Here is an 18,482-nt window from a genome sequence, read left to right as displayed (position 1 = left end):
GTAATCCTCATTATTTGAAAAATTGGCTTATTGACATACCTATATAATCAGTTTTCAGTATACACTCAAGAAAAATTATTTGACAAAAAAGTTTTTTAATTAAAAATATGTTTTCGTGAAAAAGTAAAGGGCAAGGGGTGAAACTACCCGAAACATTTTAAATTATTTAATAAATAAACTTAAACACCATATGGATATGAAACTCATTGATAGATACGTGATCATTAAAAATATTTTATGCCCATTTAAAATCTTGTTTTAAACTATGAGAGAAATTCGAACACCGGATATCTGGTATCCGGCCAAACAACTATACGATTACTTATACAATATTTGCTTTTAAGAGAATACGCGATGCCAAACAATTTTGATGAATATTAATTTGATCATTATTTTTCTGACACTTTCTCGCTAATGCTTCTCCGACACAGTGCGAAAAATAGAGCTTCACGTCAGACTAAATTTGCATAACTAAAATCGACAAAATTGATGTTTTCCAGTCCCGTTTTCCGCACCCCAAAACTGAAGCGATTTGGATATTTTTTTCAAGAAAAAGTACCAGAATATTTTTTTGTATTATTAACTATTCCGTTTTTTTTTTCTTAGAGTGTTCATTCAATAAAATACACACATTTTTTAATACATTATAAAAAGAAAACAAAGTATCAACACATATTTTGTTCTGATAAACTTTTGAATAATTGTTTGTCATCGGGTGCTCAGACATTAGTTTTAATTAATAATCAAATAAAAGAGTACAGACATAATACTGTATACATATAAAATAATGAACGTATATTATTTTGTTTTTGATGCTTTGAAAAATGTTGTTAAAAAGATAGAAAAGAAAAAACTACGAAGAAAAGGTAAAATGGTTAAAAAAGTATTTTTTTAAAGTAAGAAAATAGAGAAAAATTGTACAATTAAAATGAAAGAATAGCCATTTACTTGAGTATATTTAAAACAAAGGAAAAATATATATACATATATAAATAGTATGTGCTTATAAATGTAATCAAAACAAGATAAAAATAAAACAAAGTAAATCGAAAATTTCAATTAATATCTGCAGAAAAAACTAAAATAATAAAAAAATTAAATGTTCCTATTAAAAAATGAAAATAAAATAAGAAAGAAATAAAAGGAAAGGTTTACTTAAGAAAATAACATAAATGTATTTACTGAGAGACAAAAATACTGAGTTAAAAAATGTTTTACAGAAATTGATCATCATATTTGTGTACATACGCCCGAAGATGGCAGATAAAACTTTTTCACGCTTTTTTGGATTTTTGGATGGTTCTAGCTCCCAAAAGAAATCATTTATTAAAAAAGCAGAACAATTCATACACGCTTATGGTAAATGTCTATGGTGCCATTATTTATCATTGCTCTGGTCCCATAATCCAGGGAAAAAATACGGGAATACGTTTGTATGAAGAAAAGTCAGACCGCCTTTCCTTTTAAACGTGTAACTGCATATTTACGTTGTATCACACTGTTACCGTTATAACGATTTTTTTATTTAGACATTTCTGACAAAATAAAAAAAACAGAATGCAATCATAAATAAAGGTCCAACAAATAAAATTAAAAACCGTTCGCCTCGTTGTAAAATATCAGCGCGGTTGTCTACCACGTAAGATTTCTCGGGTTCAATTTCCGGCATGATTTACATGAGATATTTATTTTAAAATTATTATTAACACCCTAGTATAAAAAAAGTGTGTAATTACAGGTTACTGAGGGAGATTTTTTTAAACTACTCATACAAATGTACATATTTCCTTATTTAGATAATTGAATATAACTTCGTTTACTTCTCATTGTAAACGGGACCCAGGACTAGCACTTGAAGTGTAATACTGATCATCTTACCTTCATGTAACAAAAACGATTAAGACACGCTGCAATTAGTGTACTAATACAGTGCCCTATGCACCATTGGTGGCATAAAGGGAATGATGATGAAACATAAATATTAACTAACGTTTAAAGTTTATATTACAGATGACTGCGAATTATACCTTTTTAATTATGTACGTTATCTTCTTGATTAAAATGTAATATTTTAAAATATCTTAAATAATATAACATCCTATGCTTAATCACACGAACGATATAACATTATGTTTCAATGCAAAAAAGATCTACATTATAGGGAGCTTCATGCCAAATAATAAATCTTCCCTAAAGGAGTTAAGTTCGTATTACATGGGGCAGAAAATGTGTAGAATCGTGTGAAAGATTTGATTCAATAACACAGGAACCTCTTTTTACACATTAAAATAGTACACTTAAATTATAGTAATGCTGGATGGATCAATTCGAGATTTTTTTAAATTTTTACTATTTATTGAACTAAAAAAAATTGACTACCTCAGGGAAGAGTTCTTGCATCGATTCTCTACAATATTTATACAAACGACCAAGTTTCCACTGGTTTAAAAACCGAACAATTAATTCATGCAGACGACACAGCCGTGGCTGCCCAGGAGGACACATTTCGGATGGTTGAGGAGAATTCGTTCTACTTTTTGGAAAATAATTTGAAGCCAAACCCGAGAAAAACACAACTTTCTGCATTTCACCCGAGGATTTTGCGCTGAACTTAGAATTAATAGAAAATAAAATAGAACACTGCAAAACACTGAAATACCTTGGAGTTATCCTTGATAGAACGATAACGTAAAAGGAGCGCTGCGTGCAAACTAAGCAAAAGATATGTGCGAGAAACAATTTATTACGCAAACTCACGGGGACCACTTGGGATGAAACGACATCAGAACTTCGGCGCAAGTACTAATATTAGATTTAGCCATATCATATAGTGGTCGAATACTATCAAGAAAACTACCATTTATAAAAATCTATTTGGGTATGATAAATTAAAAATAAATTATACCATGTTATTTTCTCAAAAATATCGTGCAATTCAAGATTCTAGTTTTAAGAACATCTCAAAGCATTTACGTGACGCCGTATAACGCCTGCATAATACCTATTCTCCTCCACGGATGCGAATCGTGGAACGTTACTGGCCCAAAATAGCAAAATATTGAGTTTTGAGAATAAGTGTCTCAGAAGAATCTTGGGTGTACGGTGGTTTGACTTTGTGCGGAATGAAGTAATAAGAGAACAGACGCAGCAAACTCCGGTGACTGTCATCAAGCGGAGGTGATACGGTTGGCTAGGCCATATACTGCGGATGCCTTTTGAGAGCCTTAACCACGCTTGCCAACTTTACAAAGCATTTGATTATCGACGTCCGTGACGTCCACTGCTGACTGTTTGTCGGCAGTTTATATCAGAACTTTGGGACGAGAAGATGATTTGGGAGGATGCAAAGGAGTTGGCAGCCGATAGAAATGCACAGAGGCTCTTTGTGGATACAATATGTTCCAACTAGGGAGCGGAAATGGAATGATGATGATGTATTTCTACTCTAGTACAACTACTTTTAAATTTTGAACCCTGTTCCTTTAACAAACTCTTTACTCCATAGATGTGTTTCTTTTAACTGGTCTTCTGTCATGTGGGCTTTCGAATCGCCAACTTTACCAGACCTCATGAAGCTTCCATCAGCATTAATAAGCCCATATTTCTTATTCATCTCAATCACTGGTTCGTAATTGACAGCTGGGTTCTTCTTCATGCTTTCGAAGCTGAGGTGGTCGGTCAGTTTCTTTATCTGATCGTCTTTATAGTCCTTCCCCAAGAACTTGGATACAGTCCTGATGACTGACGGAAGATCCGCTTTCATGTCTTCATATTTCAAGAAGAGCATGTTGGGTTGATTTCTTCTTTCCCAGAATCCGAGGATGTGCGGCCAAAATGGTGCAAAGCAAACTGTACAAATGAAAATATTTTATATATTAAAATATCAAAAGTAAACAAAAGCTTCATCATCCCATACTAGTAATAAATAACATTGCAATAAAAATGGAGGACATTTTGGAGAAGGGAAAATGGAAGTCTAAGCATTTACAGTGCTTTTGATCTGTCATTGGCTGGTTTCAGTACACATTATGTGGTCACTACACATACTTCTTCCATTTTTCAATCCAATGATATTTGTGAAGTTAAAAAGCTGAAACTTTTATTGCTACGGGTGAGATTCATCAGTGATGGGAAATTACTGATCACTGATCAAATCGATTTTGCCAGTTATTTCATGCAATCATGAAACTCTGTTTCCGAAAATTGATATAAAAAACAAGCCTATTATTGTGTGTTTAACATAATTGTTAACAATGAGACATTTATACTTTTCCCATGAACAACATCAAACGAATATTTTTTTTATTCGATCAATTTGTCCCATCTCTAACGTTTTTGCAAAATGATGTAACCTTGTAAGAACGTCGTTAATAATTAGGTTTATTTTAGTTTTCTTTTAGTTTTAAAGCTGATTTTATATATTTATGTTGATTTATGTTTCAAGCATTGTATTAAAAAAATAAAATAACACGCCAGATACAAATGATTTTTCGTGTGTCAATATAAATAACTCCTTTGACGTTACTACAAAGTTATGTCGTCACTTTTTCTGACAACTGTCATTCTAATCATGTTACATTTCAAGGACTATAGGCAAAGCCTGAAGTCGGCCTCATGGTGTATTGGTCAGGGCATTTGCCTACCATGCAAGAGGTCTCCAGTTCAATTCCTGGTATGGTTGACATAAAATATTTATTTTAAAAACGCCTTTCGCCTAAAATGAATAGAAAAACCATTCCACTTTTGATTCGGCATAATATCCTCAGGCAAAACTTATCCCTATTGACAGTATTTTTCCGTCACAAAAACATTATAAAATCAATATGTATCTTTTTTGGTAATCCTGTGTAAGTTTGATTCGTTCCGACGTTTTGGTAACCATTGCAGGAGCCAAATTCAGGGTAAACGCGCTACAAAAATGACACGGAATTTGCCTACTGCTGACTGCGACAGTAATAGGACCGGACCAGTCTCGAAGATGTCGCGAAAGCAATGAAACAGGTTACTGGATATATTCCAAATTTGTGGATCAAAGTATCATCATCATTATAATTCCCTTTCCGCACCTAATGGTGCATAGAGCACTAGATTGGTACACCAATCACAGCATATCTCGATCCATTTTGTTACATAAAGGTAAAATAGTCTTACGCTCCAGGTACCATTGCAGGGACTATGAAATATTTTAGTGTGAAAACACCCTTTTACATAAATATTTCATATCAACCAAGCAGGGAATTGAACCCGAGACCTCTTGCATGGTAGGCAAACGAGCTGACCATTACACCACGAGGCCAACAACAATCAAAGTATCACTCGTCTATTATTTCTAAAATAAAATACAAATTACTTATACAGAAACACACATTTTTTTCTACAAAACCCACAGTCTACCCTTAAGATAGCTCCTGCAATGGTAGCTGAAACGTCGGAACGAATCCAACGTACACGGGATTATCCAAAAAAGATACATATTGATAAAAGCGTAGTGAAAATATTCAAAATGTTTGAATTTGTCATTTCCACGGTTAAAAAGCAGAGCAAACTGTAAAAAACATAAGTAATTTATTTTCCATTAAATAAAAAGATACCTACCTCTTCCACCTATAAACAGCTTGAAGAAATCGTCAAAACTTCCTTTATACCCCTCCATCAGTTTACAGTGGTGGAAATATGATATCAGGCAATCCTTAGCATCTCTGCTTACGTAAATAATCTAAATGTAAATCAAATTATAAATATTTTACTAAATGGCAATAAGTATTTGAATAAAACCACATACAGACTTTTCTATGCCTACCAGTTTCAAGACGTACCCGTCTCTTTGTCAGGAAACCAATCAAACCAACACGCAAAACCCCCTATATAACCTTCATATTTTGCATTTTGTACAAAATTATTTGCTGAATAATATATATTAATTTTAGACATTACTTTAATAACAATACAGGAGATAAAATCTTACATACAAATCATAAAGGGTTAAAAGTAAATAATATGGAAATATTTCACATTCGGAAAGCTTTAAAAAAAAATGTTCTTTTGATCAATTCAATCAACCAACCTTTCAATATAGCCCATTACACGATGTTCCAGTGTAATGATCACCCTATAGTATAGGGCCTATACCAATTAAATTCACGCCCCTCCCTTCATTCCCTCTCTCCATTTTCAACTAATACTCCCACAACATAAAATATATTTACTAAACCTAATCAGTGCATGTAAGTGTTGCTTATTAAAATGCATTTCGTGCTGATTATATATTTTTGTACTACAATGAAAGTGTATCGTGGGTTTTGCATATTGGTTTAATTGGTGTCCTGACAAAGAGACGAGTACGTCTCGAAACCGGTAGACATAGAAAAGTCGGTAAGAGATACAAAATTTTAATAACACAAAACCAAAACCAAAATTAAAAAACTATTATTTGAAAAAAAATATGTTTCGTTTTAAAAAAAATTAATATTTTTACATTATAAATTTAAATTGTTTCTATTCACTCATATCAAATACACACTGACCCTGTCCCTAAACCTACCCTCACACCCATATACAATCACACACATATTCACATACCTACCTAAACCACACTCCACTTTTTTACACACGCATCCTCACACAAAAAAAAACTCGCACACATGCACTTCTATGAATTATATATAACTGAACTGGATTTTTATAATTGTATTTATGTGGAAAACTGATTTGGCTTTATTTTGTGTTTTTTTTATAATGTTGTGTATATTTTTTTGTATTGCTGTTGTTTTTCTTAATAAACAAAATTAAATAAAATTTAGTGATTTTTTTGACCACAGCGTTAATTCTTATATAATTTTTTTATTTTTTCTTTTCACGGCGCGTTTATTTTAAAGCGAATTTGTCCCTACCTTAGGGTGCTTTGAATTGTTCCATATTTGTTCAGGAAGAAGCGAATACGGTAAATGAGTCTTGATAAACCTTGGACATTCCATATTATCAATAAATCCAACCGAGTCAGTAACAAACTTGGGAACTTGAAATTCAGGTATTCTTGCTGAAATTTCCCTGTAGTCGAAAAGCGGCGTATGCCTGAAAAAGAAAGAAGAAATTGATGCTTGTCCACCACAAACCGTACTCCGCATCTAGGGTGCAATTATGAATCATATCTATCCCGTAGAGAGTGGTTAATCTGGGGATATTTATTTTTTCCATGCAACTAATTATTTCTTCTTATGTGGCCACACTGATGATAAAACGTCTAAAACTATGAATATGCGAAATAAAACATGATGATTTTCATTTCAAACATTATTACGACCCTAAGCATTACCCAAAACACATAATTAAGTTGAACTGACCAAACCGTATTAGTTTATTACCGTTTTTGAAGCAGTTTTATACACCATTTGTCGTTTAAACATCAGGGTGGTCATTATATAAAGCTAAAATTATCCGCATGGAAAAAATAAATATCTCTAAATTAACTACTCCCTAGAGGATTAAAAGATTCATAATTGCATCCCTGATCTCTTTGCTAAATAAAAAAAAATCTGCGTGAAGAAGCTCTTCGCAATCTGGTAGCCTTTACATCAGAAATTATTTATTTTATTTATTTTTTATTTAGTTCTATGATTAACAAAGTCTAATATATATTTACAACACAATATTTACATCTATACTTATTCTAACATTGTTTATCACTATTATACACTTAATATCCTAATTTATAATATTCACTGTTTCATATGTACATTTTCATTAATTATATTCACTATTTACACTATATATTACCTAATATTTTTCACATATATACTTTTTACATTTAATTTTATATATATTTACATTTATTTCATTTTTTATGCTTTCTGGCATTTCCTCAAATAATTGTATTCCCTTGAACATAAGGCAGTTCTGGGACATTTCTTTTCCAGTCTTATATTTTTAGATCCTCTTGTTGCATAGTTATGAAAGAACTCATTATTTTTTTGTTTATTTTGAAAATTACCTCGGAACTATTCCTTTAATAATTTTGTTTATATCATTAGCAACATTGAACTTGATTCTTTGATCAATTGTCATGATATTTAGAAGAAATAAGTTAATCATGTACATAATTTTCGGTCAACTTCTTTTTGGTGCCATCATTGGGTTGAAAAAAAGTGGTGTCAATTTTTCTCTGGCTTGGATAAAATTTATTCAACATTATTACAAAAACTTTTGAAACATGTAATAATCAAACATATTCTTACTCTAAAAAGGGAAATCGTTGGGGCAGGTCAATTTGCGCCCCTTCAAAGTCCAAATCATTTGCTATCAACCAAATCATTTCCTGGGCCCATGTTGTACCTACAATAAAAATTAACAGCATAAGTATTTTATTCTTCCTTTGTATGTCGGCCTCGTGGTGTAGAGGTCAGCGCATTTGCCTACCATGCAAGAAGTTTTGGGTTCGATTCCCGACATGGTTGACATGAAATATTTATTTAAGAAGGTTCCCACGAAAAATATTTCATAGTCTGAAGCGTGAGACTGGTCGTCTTACCTTCATGTAACAAAAAATATTAAGATACTCTGCGATTTGCGTTAGGTGTGAAAAGGGAAGGATGATTGTATTGGACACCATGCGATATTTATTTTTAGCGGAGTTTTAATTTTGGATATAATATATTTCGAATCTAATCGGTATTTAAATTCACAATTTTTTTATATTTCTTTAATTTAATATTTTTACGTTTTTTTTTATATTTGAAGGTCCGATGCACCCCGCTTCAATTAGTTTCAATTTTTTAAACTTATAATCATGTGAAATGGCCCTTAATATTGTTATAGATGACTGGAAAGAGAACATCGATAAAAATAAATATGTAGTTGCAGTGTTTTTAGATTTCAAAAGAGCGTTCAAAACCATTGACTGAAATATAATAATTAAAAAATAAAAAAAATATTGGTATTCAAAACACGGAAATAAAATGGTTTGAAAATTACCTCAACAATCGCATGCAAATGACAAAGGTTAATAATGAAACGTCGGAACAACAAAAAAATGATTTGGGAGTTCCACAAGGATCTGTTCTGGGACCACTATTGTTTATTTTGTACAGAAATGATATGACTTTAACATTGTCTGATTGCCAAGTTCGACTTTTTGCAGATGATACTTTAATTTATGTAGCTGATTACGAATATGATTCAGTAATAAGGAAAATAAATGCAGAATTGAAAACAGTCTCCAAATGGCTTAAAGTAAATAAGTTAAAACTAAATGTAGGAAAAACAAAATGTATGAAAATGGGTAAGAAACGCTATTTTAACAGTGATCACAGTGTTGAGTTAGATGGAGAGGTTCTTGAGAATGTTGAAAGCATAAAATATCTAGGAGTTTGGATTGACTCTAAATTATCTTTTTCAGAAAATGCAGACTATACGAGTAAGAAAATCGCAAAGAATGTGTCCCTGTTAGGAAGGATAAGGAATACATTAGACATTAAAACCTCTCTGCTGATATTTAAAAGTATTATCGTTCCCCACATTGATCATTGCTCCAGTATTTTATATTTAAGTAATGAAGGAGATCTAAAGAGACTCCAAATAAAACAAAACAAAGCGAAGAGGATAATATTTAAGATGTGGGAGACGAACAAAAGTTAAGAAAATTATTCAACTTCTAGATATCATGACAATTGATCAAAGAATCAAATTCAATGTTGCTAATGAAATAAACAAAAATTTTAAAGGAATAGTTCCGAGATATTTTCAAAATAAACTAAAAATAATGAGTTCTTTCATAACTATGCAACAAGAGGATTTAAAAATATAAGACTAGAAAAGAAATCAAAAGCAATGTCCCACAACTGCCTTATGTACAAGGGAATACAATTATTTGAGGAAATGCCAGAAAGCATAAAAAATGAAATAAATGTAAATATATTTAAAATTAAATGTAAAAAGTATACATGTGAAAAATATTAGGTAATATATAGTGTAAATAGTGAATATAATTAATGAAAATGTACATATGAAACAGTGAATATTATAAATTAGGATATTAAATGTATAATAGTGGTACCACCTGTTTCATGTACCAATAAGTAAAACATCGTATGTTAAAAATGCTTTTTTTCGTAGGACTTTTTCAATGTACAATACAAAATTTAAAAATATAGATTATACAAACATCACTCTGTCAGATTTAAAATTTACACTAAAAATGTATTATGTAACTTAGTAGACATTATAATAATAAATATGTACATCTCCCCCCCCCCTCCTTATCCTCTCTTCAAGCATTTTTGTCCTTATCCCGCCCAATTTACAGTAACTTAATGTTCTTAAAATTAATATTTAAAAAATCTTTGATTATTGAGTACTTGAAAATAACATTTTTATATGTATAAATTGTATGTATTTATTTGATATGTAATATATATATTCTTTACTAACTTTGTATACTATGTGGAAATTTGTTATTAGTTCTGAGTTTATACACTATATCTGTTTGTTTACTAAAAATATGTATGTAGAACTGTTGATTTCCCTAATAAAATAAAAATAAAAATAAAATACAAATAAATAATGTTAGAATAAGTATATATGTAAATATTGTGTTGTAAATATATATTAGACTATGTTAATCATAGAACTAAATAAAATAAAATAAAAAAGATTCACATCAGATTTAAGTGTACAGGAATTCTGAAAAAGCCTTTATTTACATTCAAATGAAAAATATATTTTTTCAAAAATATTTAAGAGGTTTTTTAAGAAATTTTGTCTTACTTGTGGAAAGTATTTATGCCTTTTTCGTAAAAAAAAAAAACTTTAAAGCTCTATTTCTGCAGATTTGTGTTTTGGTCTGTTGGATAAAAACGAACTAACGTTACGCGTTGTTTAACCCAATACGTAATGTAGACTGTGAATATCAGAAAAAATAACATTACGAATGTCAAGTTATGAATACAAAGCAAATAGCTGCTTAGCTGCTGATATGTACAGAAAACTGTGGCCATATTATGTGTAGAAGTCAGCAAACTGACATATTAATTGGCGAAATCTGACTTGCGTTCGTACGCCTTCTGGGTGCGCCAAACAATGCATTAGATCTCGCGCTGCAGCTCGATTACAATGACCGCACTTGTCGGTAATAGAGAAATATCACAAACTACGAATCCCGATTCGAATTATTTCAGTTTGAGATTTCGAAATATTTCAGTAAATACACATAGAAAAAAAGAAAAAAAACCCAATAATTGAGAATGGTAATTCATCATTGAAAAGCAACACTAAAATATTTTAGTTTGGGGATTTAAGTCTTGAAATTGAGCCGTATTTCAGCTCTCCTGAACATTTTTAAAAATTACAGATGGTCCCTTCTGCCATTTGACTACCGATTTATTGCATTCAGCCGACGGTTGGCAAGGCAAATGTCAAGAAAAGCAGTCGCCATAGTAATTGTAATTTAATTTTCCCTTTTTTGTATTAGATACTCCTTACTATTTCGCAAATGTAATATGTTGTATTATTGTTTATAGTAAACGCCGATTTTTTGCTAATAAACTGTATTTGTTTTCGAGGAAAACAAAAAACAAATCGACACGAGCGTTGACTAAGAGATTACTGCGGTTCATTTTTATTCATTGTGATCGCTCAAATGCTTGGCATGTTTTAAGCACATCGATAGTTATTTGTGATTGAGCTACAGGAGGCCCAATTACAATGGTTACCCAAGCTTGATCACATTCAGATTTTTTATATTCTCACTGGGAATCGAACCCGGAACCTTCCGTGCATAGTCAAGCGTTTTCAACCACTATACCACGGAGGCCACATATTATGTTATATGTATATTACGCCTGATTATTGTAATAAAATAAAATTGTGAATACTGCTTATCCCTCGGTTGTACATAATATATACGTTGATTGTTTAGTATTGGTAAATAGTGATTGCCGGTTATTTTCCAAGTCAATGAATTAAAATTATGTCATTTCTCTTAATAATTTCTTCGTTTCTATTTTAATTATTGGAATCTCACCAGATCACTATAATAAAAAAAACGTTTTTAACGAATGTATTTTCTGATCAAATTTATTACCCTATTTTAACGAATAGTAGTTATTATTTCATCATCAGGCTTAAAATTTAAGCACCGTGCCCGGCCCATCTTTGTGAAATTTCATGCTTTGTGAAGGGTTTCTTAAACGTGTCATAATTATGAAAATACTCGGTTAAATCTCTCGTAACCTCTCATATTTATTTGAAAAAAATTAATAAGTCATTTTTGTATGATAGTTTTGCCAACATTGGCCTTTATGGAGAGCCATATTGCAATGTTCGCACATATATCTACAGGATCTCACTCCTTTTTTATCCTTTGTATCCCGGAGTCGTATAAACACGTGATTATAATAACTGTGTCCCGGTCCTGTGTTTTCATGTAATTTACCGGCAGTGAAAAAGTACTAATAAAGGTCACTAGATGTCAATAAAATGCATTTTTTTGAACAGCTGGTAGACCACGTTTCGAAAAACGTGGTTTACCAGCTGTCCGGAAAACACGGGACCGGGGCACAACGCGTGGTTATATTATCACGTGTTTACACGGCTCCGAGATAAAAAGTGCCAACGTAAAAATTAATATAAATTATTGTGATATCAGTGGAAATCGAATCCGGAACTCTTCGTGTTGTGATTGAAGCTATGTATGAAAAACAAAGGAAGAAATTGAAGATTTTGGAGCAGAAATCGACGTCATGATTTTACAATAACATGTATATTTATTTATAAAATTATTTGTCGAAAAAAAACACATTATTTTGGAAAAAAAATAAGAAAATTTGAAATAGAAAAAACCAAAAAAAAAATATCAGACTCTCATTTAGAAAGAAGGCGACGGCACAAAATTAAATTTTATATGTATGGCTACAAAAAAATATTTGAAATAGAAAAATTTTTTTTTTACTTGTGTGTATGTTATTATTAGAGCACATTATAAGAATATGTCAATGTGCCAACTATTTTCAAATTAAAAATAATAAACTAGAAGAAAATTTTAGTTGTGTTTAAAAAATGTTTTCTTGGGCACGATTACGTTATAAATACTTGACGTAAATTAATAAATTTACACAGCCTTTTCATGTAAAATTCACGCAAATGAAATATTTAAATATGTGGTCCCCAGAAATGGCAGTCCTGCGTCATATACGAGTATATGGAACTCACACAAACCAGTTCTTATTTCATATTTAAAAAATATATATTTTGTGAAAATTATTGTGGGATGTTCATTGTAATTTACTGCAGAAATAAAAAAAATAAAAAAATAAATTCACAAATTTGTAATAACCAGTGACCAGTCCCGAAGATGAAATTTGTGTCAAGGTAAAAAAATAGTGTAAAATTATTTTAAAACTTTAAGAATAATAGAAAATCCATTCTTTAATATCTCTTTTGAAGAGTGATTTGTCACACAATAATTGTCATATTATATGCATTTAAAAAACCATGTCTTATCATATTTTCCATGGAGCAATTATTATGGTGTGTCTGGCACTACATGGTTACCATGCACGCGGTCCATCCATAGATTGGAAGGAACCAATGCTTCACTGAAAATTTGATTTCTAAACAATCAGTACATTTTTTATGTATAATAAAATCAGCTACAAGTTAACTATTATTTTTATTAACTACAGCAAATATATCTTACAAGTTCTGCGGAAGCAGTTCTAACAAACCAATCCATGTTTATTTTTCATATGTATTGTGACGGTTTTAAAACAACAAATTTATCATTTCAATCGCTCGACCCGTTGGTATCATAAAATTAAACAATAAAATATAGCTCTTTTATGGTCAAATTATGGTAAACAATTGCTTTATAGCTTATTTCAAACATAACTCAAATTACAGTGTTAGTAGTTGGTACGTATTTTGCCTACTAACCTAGTGCCAAGTGACTGCTTCAATAATTTAAAATCTCACCGCACCCTTCTGATGGCTACATAAATTGCGTTGAAAACCAATTCAAACTTACCACATTTAGGAAAACTACAAATCCAGACATCGTCTTCGCGAACTTTCATGCTTTTAATATCACTACCGAATTCTTTAAAATATTCCGGCACTATGGTGCCATCAACCGATAAGTACCCCGAACGAAATTGCGTAATGAATTCCGAATTTAAAATACTCCCCAATTCATCCGTCACATATTCAAATTTCAAATCGGCCATTTTTCAAATGATGTAATTAATTATTTTTTCCTGGCAATTGTTTTACGCAGGCGATTAGTGAATGAGAGAAGTGATTTATATTTTCTGTTTTATATCGAAATGGTTTTCCATTTATAAGGAAACTGTCTACAACGTGAAGGTCAAAATACATTCAAACTTATTGATGTAAAATGAGTTATTTTTTGTCAATGCGGAATCCAGAGGTGTTTTAATATTTTCAATTTAGAATTTCCTTTTCATTTGCAATGGCTTAATTATAATTAAATTGACACTTTGTTAGCGCGAAGAAAGTGGCATTTCATTGCAAAAAATGATAATTTTATTTTTCATAGCCACCCACACTTACGAATGCACTCCAGGTTCTAACGGGCTTGTATCCTTTGGATCTGGATGTCCAGCGAAGATTCGCGAATTTCCGCTTAAAAAGAAAACGTTCCTCTGCTTTTGGTGGCGTCCGTCTTTTCCCAACTGAAAGAATGTCGCAATCGGATAAAAAAAAGGATTTAAATGCGCTTCTTGATGCTTGGCAATCGCGATGGGAATCTTCCCCTTCAGGAAGGGTTACCTTTCTTTATTTCCTTCAATCCGTCAGCGCTTAAAATCTTCTTGGGTTATCCCCGATCACCGGAGTACGCAGTTTTTATCAGGTCGTAAATTTAAAGACTAATTATTTGTTTTTAATATTGTCGATTCCCTTTTGTGCTGCTGCGGATATCCTAATCAATCTTTTAAACACATCCTGTGGTCATGTCCCTTTCTCCCTCTCTGTGATTATCGAATGAAGCTTCTCGCTACTATTCGAGGCCTTGTTTTAGGTCCTGTTGGATGTACAGATCTGGTGGCTTAAACAAATAATTTCAAGAATTTATTATGTAATCATTTCGACGAATTGATCATGTCCAATTAATTTCATCCTAGTCAGTGAAAAATTCACTTCCCTCTTTTCTTAAGCCAATGAAGTGCGTTATGCATATTATGTACTTCTGGATTTATCCAGTTTTTGCCACCTCATACGTTCGAAGTAATGATGTATCATTTAATATTAGATATGAGCGTTTTCTGCAAAATACATATTTTAGGTTGTGTGGTCAGTCAGACATTCCTTTATAAAATAATTAAATTATTATAACAAATGAGTTAAGTGTTTTTTATAAGTAGACTAATATAAATATAAAATGATAATGTTCAATACATAATAACACAACATACATCAGAGTTTTAATAGAGCTGGCTATTTTCTGCAAAATTCACATCTTAGGTTGTGTGATCAGCAAGACTAGAAAAATCATTAAAACTGGTCAAATACAGTATTAAATTCTTTTTTGTATTTTAAACAATTTTAAATTATTCATCATTTGTCTAAGTAAAATACATTCCATTTTATTATTTGAATTATTATTACATATTTATTGTTTTTTTCAACAATAAACATAGGAGGTAAAAAAGAGTATTTAAAAAACAAAAAATAATTAAATAGCAATGAAATAGATATAACTGAAATACATATTAACAGTAAAAATAGTAAAGAAAAATCCCACAAAGGCATGGCCTGTTCGTGGGTATTCAAGAAATGTTTGTGAATTTTTTACTCCTATAATAAATAGACAAGTAAAATATTTTTTGTATAATATAAGAAATAGAGAAGAAAATATTCTGTAAAAAAATATTAGGTAATTTTTATTTTATAGTAATGAAAAAAGGAAATAAAATATATAAAAAAACATAAAAATATTCCTTATTATTAAACGGTAACAAAGTATATCATAGAAAAAAAGATTAAAAATCTTTAGTTTTAATTCAAGATAGAGCGTGTTTTTTAAAAGAAGGAAAATCTTGAAAGCTTAGGATTAAAGAAATGTTATCAGTAAAAAAATATTAAAAAATTTTGGGCCAATAAAATATGCATGTCTCTGTGCTAGCCTCGTTTTACAATGTGGGATTTATAGCACACGATTCCTTTTTAGACTTGATCTACGAGTATTTGAATTACTTGAAAATAATTTTTGGTTCATAAATGTTGTTTTAAACATTGAAATCAATATAGTTGTCTTATTTCCAAAAGTTTAGCTTCTCGGAACAATTGTTGTGTATATTTTTAAAAGTGCTATTATCTCAGTTTCACTTTTCTATAGCTGGCTACTTACTGCATAACTACGTTCAATAATTGTACGTAGTGGAGATTTGGTTTCTTAGACTAAATCACATTTTTTGTGCTCTATTTAATTCTTTTATTTTTCGTATGAGCGTGAATGCTTTTGGAAAACAAACATTTAAATCAGTTTCGGTTTGGTCAATTTTAATTCTTTAAACAATATTGGTAGAGCCTGCAACCATGCTTTATATTGTACAAGGTGGCAAAGAAAGATAGCTTAGTGAGGTAGAGACAAAAAAGAAGCAACAAAAATACAATTGAACTACGTAAGTATAACATCTTGTACTATATAATATCTAATATAATTCGTATTTTTGCTACGTTCGGCATTGCAAAATTGTCATTTTGCAATATGGTCAGAATTACAATATCTGACTTAAGCCTACCATACAAATTTGCTGAACTAACAGTGAAAGGGGCAATAAAAACAGTAAAGTTGAATTCAATTAAAATATTGGGTTATGAAATTAGTATTTTTAAAAGTAACTCGATTTTTTTAATGAAAAAAATATTTTTAAATGTTTTTAAAATGGGTTTTGATTATTAGAGGGAGTGCTTTCATAAATAATATGTTAAGGGCCCCGGTTAAAATGGGTAGTTAACATAGTTATCTAAGACGATCTATGGAGAAAACCCGGTATTTGTGTACAAAAATAAGTATATTTGCATAAACGCTTTAAAGTATCTTCGTCAGTAACCTATAATTAAACATGTTTAGAGGAAAAAATTGTATGCATATTCTGCTTTTCATACAGAAAACTTAATTTTACTTTGAAGATAAAATTAAAGATAAATGTTAACTTCCCATTGTAATCGTATCCCAGGGGTGCAAATATGAATCTTCTCTATTCCCTAGAGAGTAGTTAATTTGGGGATATTTATTTTTTCCATGTGACTAATTTTTGCTTCATATAATATGGCCAAACTGATGTTTTCTTTTGGTTAAACGTCGAAATATATGAATACGTGAAATCAAACATGATAATTTTCAAATTTATTTCAACAGAGAAGGAAAAATTTTTTGAGAAGGGAATATGGAAGTCTAGGCATTTACAGGGCTTATGACCTGTCATTGGCTGGTTTAAGTGGCCACTTTACACACTGTGTAACATTCACCATTCTGCCCATGTTTGGACATAATCAAACATTGATGATTTTAATTTAGAACATTATTGCGACCTTAAGCATTACCCAAAATACTTAATTAGGTTAAATTGACCGAAACGTATTAGTTTTATTTCCGTTTTTGAAACAGTTTTATACGCCATTTGACTTTTAATCATGATGCGAAGTGCATCGCATTAAAAAATATTTAAATTAATCACTCTCTAGGGGGTTGAGAAGATCACTAATACCACCACTGGGAGGCCATCGATGATTATCTTTTTTAATTTGAAAAAAAAAAGTTTATGCGGATAACCAAAAGCAACAATTATTATGTATTAAAAAAAAAAACAAATTTTAAAAGGCCAATAACAGATTCTCATAAGTACCACCACGGTAAGATAATATATATATATATATTTATTCAATATTTTTATTTTTATTTAATTATTTAAAATACAAACCGATGCCCGGGTTAAATGTTTATACATAGAGACTATTAAAAAATGACGATTTAAACAATATAAAAAAATAAAAGTGAAAAAGTCAAAATGCGATTCCTCGGGCGAATGTGTGGTAAAACTATGTATGATAGGTGCACAAATGTCGAGATCCGTGAACTGTGTAAGGCTGAGACATGCATTATCGACAGAATCAAGTAAGAGGTGCTGCGTTGGTTTGGACATGTAGTGGGAATGGACAGCGAAAGAACGGCTAAAATGATCTACGATGCGAATGTTGATGGATGCAGAAAACGAGGAAGACCGAGAAAGATATGGCAAGATCAAGTCCATCAAATACTTGTAGATGGACATGTCACGAGTAGGAATAATCGCCGTGCGTGCATGAAAAGATGTATGAATGTAGTGGAAGCGAGGTATGTATGCAAAGATAGAGTGATATGGCGTTCTATCCTCCTGCTCACCCCAACGGGGAAATGGCGTGATGGTTCGTGTTCGTGGTTGTTGTTGTATAAGTGATTGAAACTATCTTATTCGTATAAATTAAAATAA

At 31.1% G+C, this 18,482-nt stretch overlaps 1 protein-coding gene across 1 annotated transcript; it reads right to left on the bottom strand.

Annotated features, from left to right (window-relative positions):
• Positions 1 to 3,460: 3,460 nt before the first annotated feature.
• Positions 3,461 to 14,211, bottom strand: LOC148274145 (luciferin sulfotransferase-like). Its single transcript, XM_088237571.1, has 5 exons — positions 14,015 to 14,211; positions 8,232 to 8,328; positions 6,891 to 7,071; positions 5,596 to 5,716; positions 3,461 to 3,849 (listed from the first exon to the last, which is right to left on the bottom strand). The coding sequence occupies exons 1-5, from the start codon at positions 14,061 to 14,063 to the stop codon at positions 3,461 to 3,463; spliced, it is 837 nt and encodes a 278-aa protein (XP_088093697.1). The 5' UTR covers positions 14,064 to 14,211.
• Positions 14,212 to 18,482: the final 4,271 nt, after the last annotated feature.

Source organism: Micrasema longulum, unplaced genomic scaffold, assembly GCF_059751315.1.
Source record: "Micrasema longulum isolate JH-2025_06_02 unplaced genomic scaffold, ASM5975131v1 h1tg001739l, whole genome shotgun sequence".
NCBI lineage: Eukaryota > Metazoa > Arthropoda > Insecta > Trichoptera > Brachycentridae > Micrasema > Micrasema longulum.
Note: the sequence above shows the minus strand (reverse complement) of the source record. Positions and strands in the feature narration are given on the sequence as shown.

What these genes read in the sequence shown, in the direction of transcription:
- LOC148274145 (XM_088237571.1), bottom strand. Translation starts at nt 14,063, where the DNA reads ATGAAAGTTCGCGAAGACGATGTCTGGATTTGTAGTTTTCCTAAATGT. An exon ending in TTGTAGTTTTCCTAAATGTG is followed by an intron (nt 8,329 to 14,014) that starts GTAAGTTTGAAT and finishes TTTTTATTGTAG; the next exon opens with GTACAACATGGGCCCAGGAA. An exon ending in GCTGTTTATAGGTGGAAGAG is followed by an intron (nt 3,850 to 5,595) that starts GTAGGTATCTTT and finishes TCATTTGTACAG; the next exon opens with TTTGCTTTGCACCATTTTGG.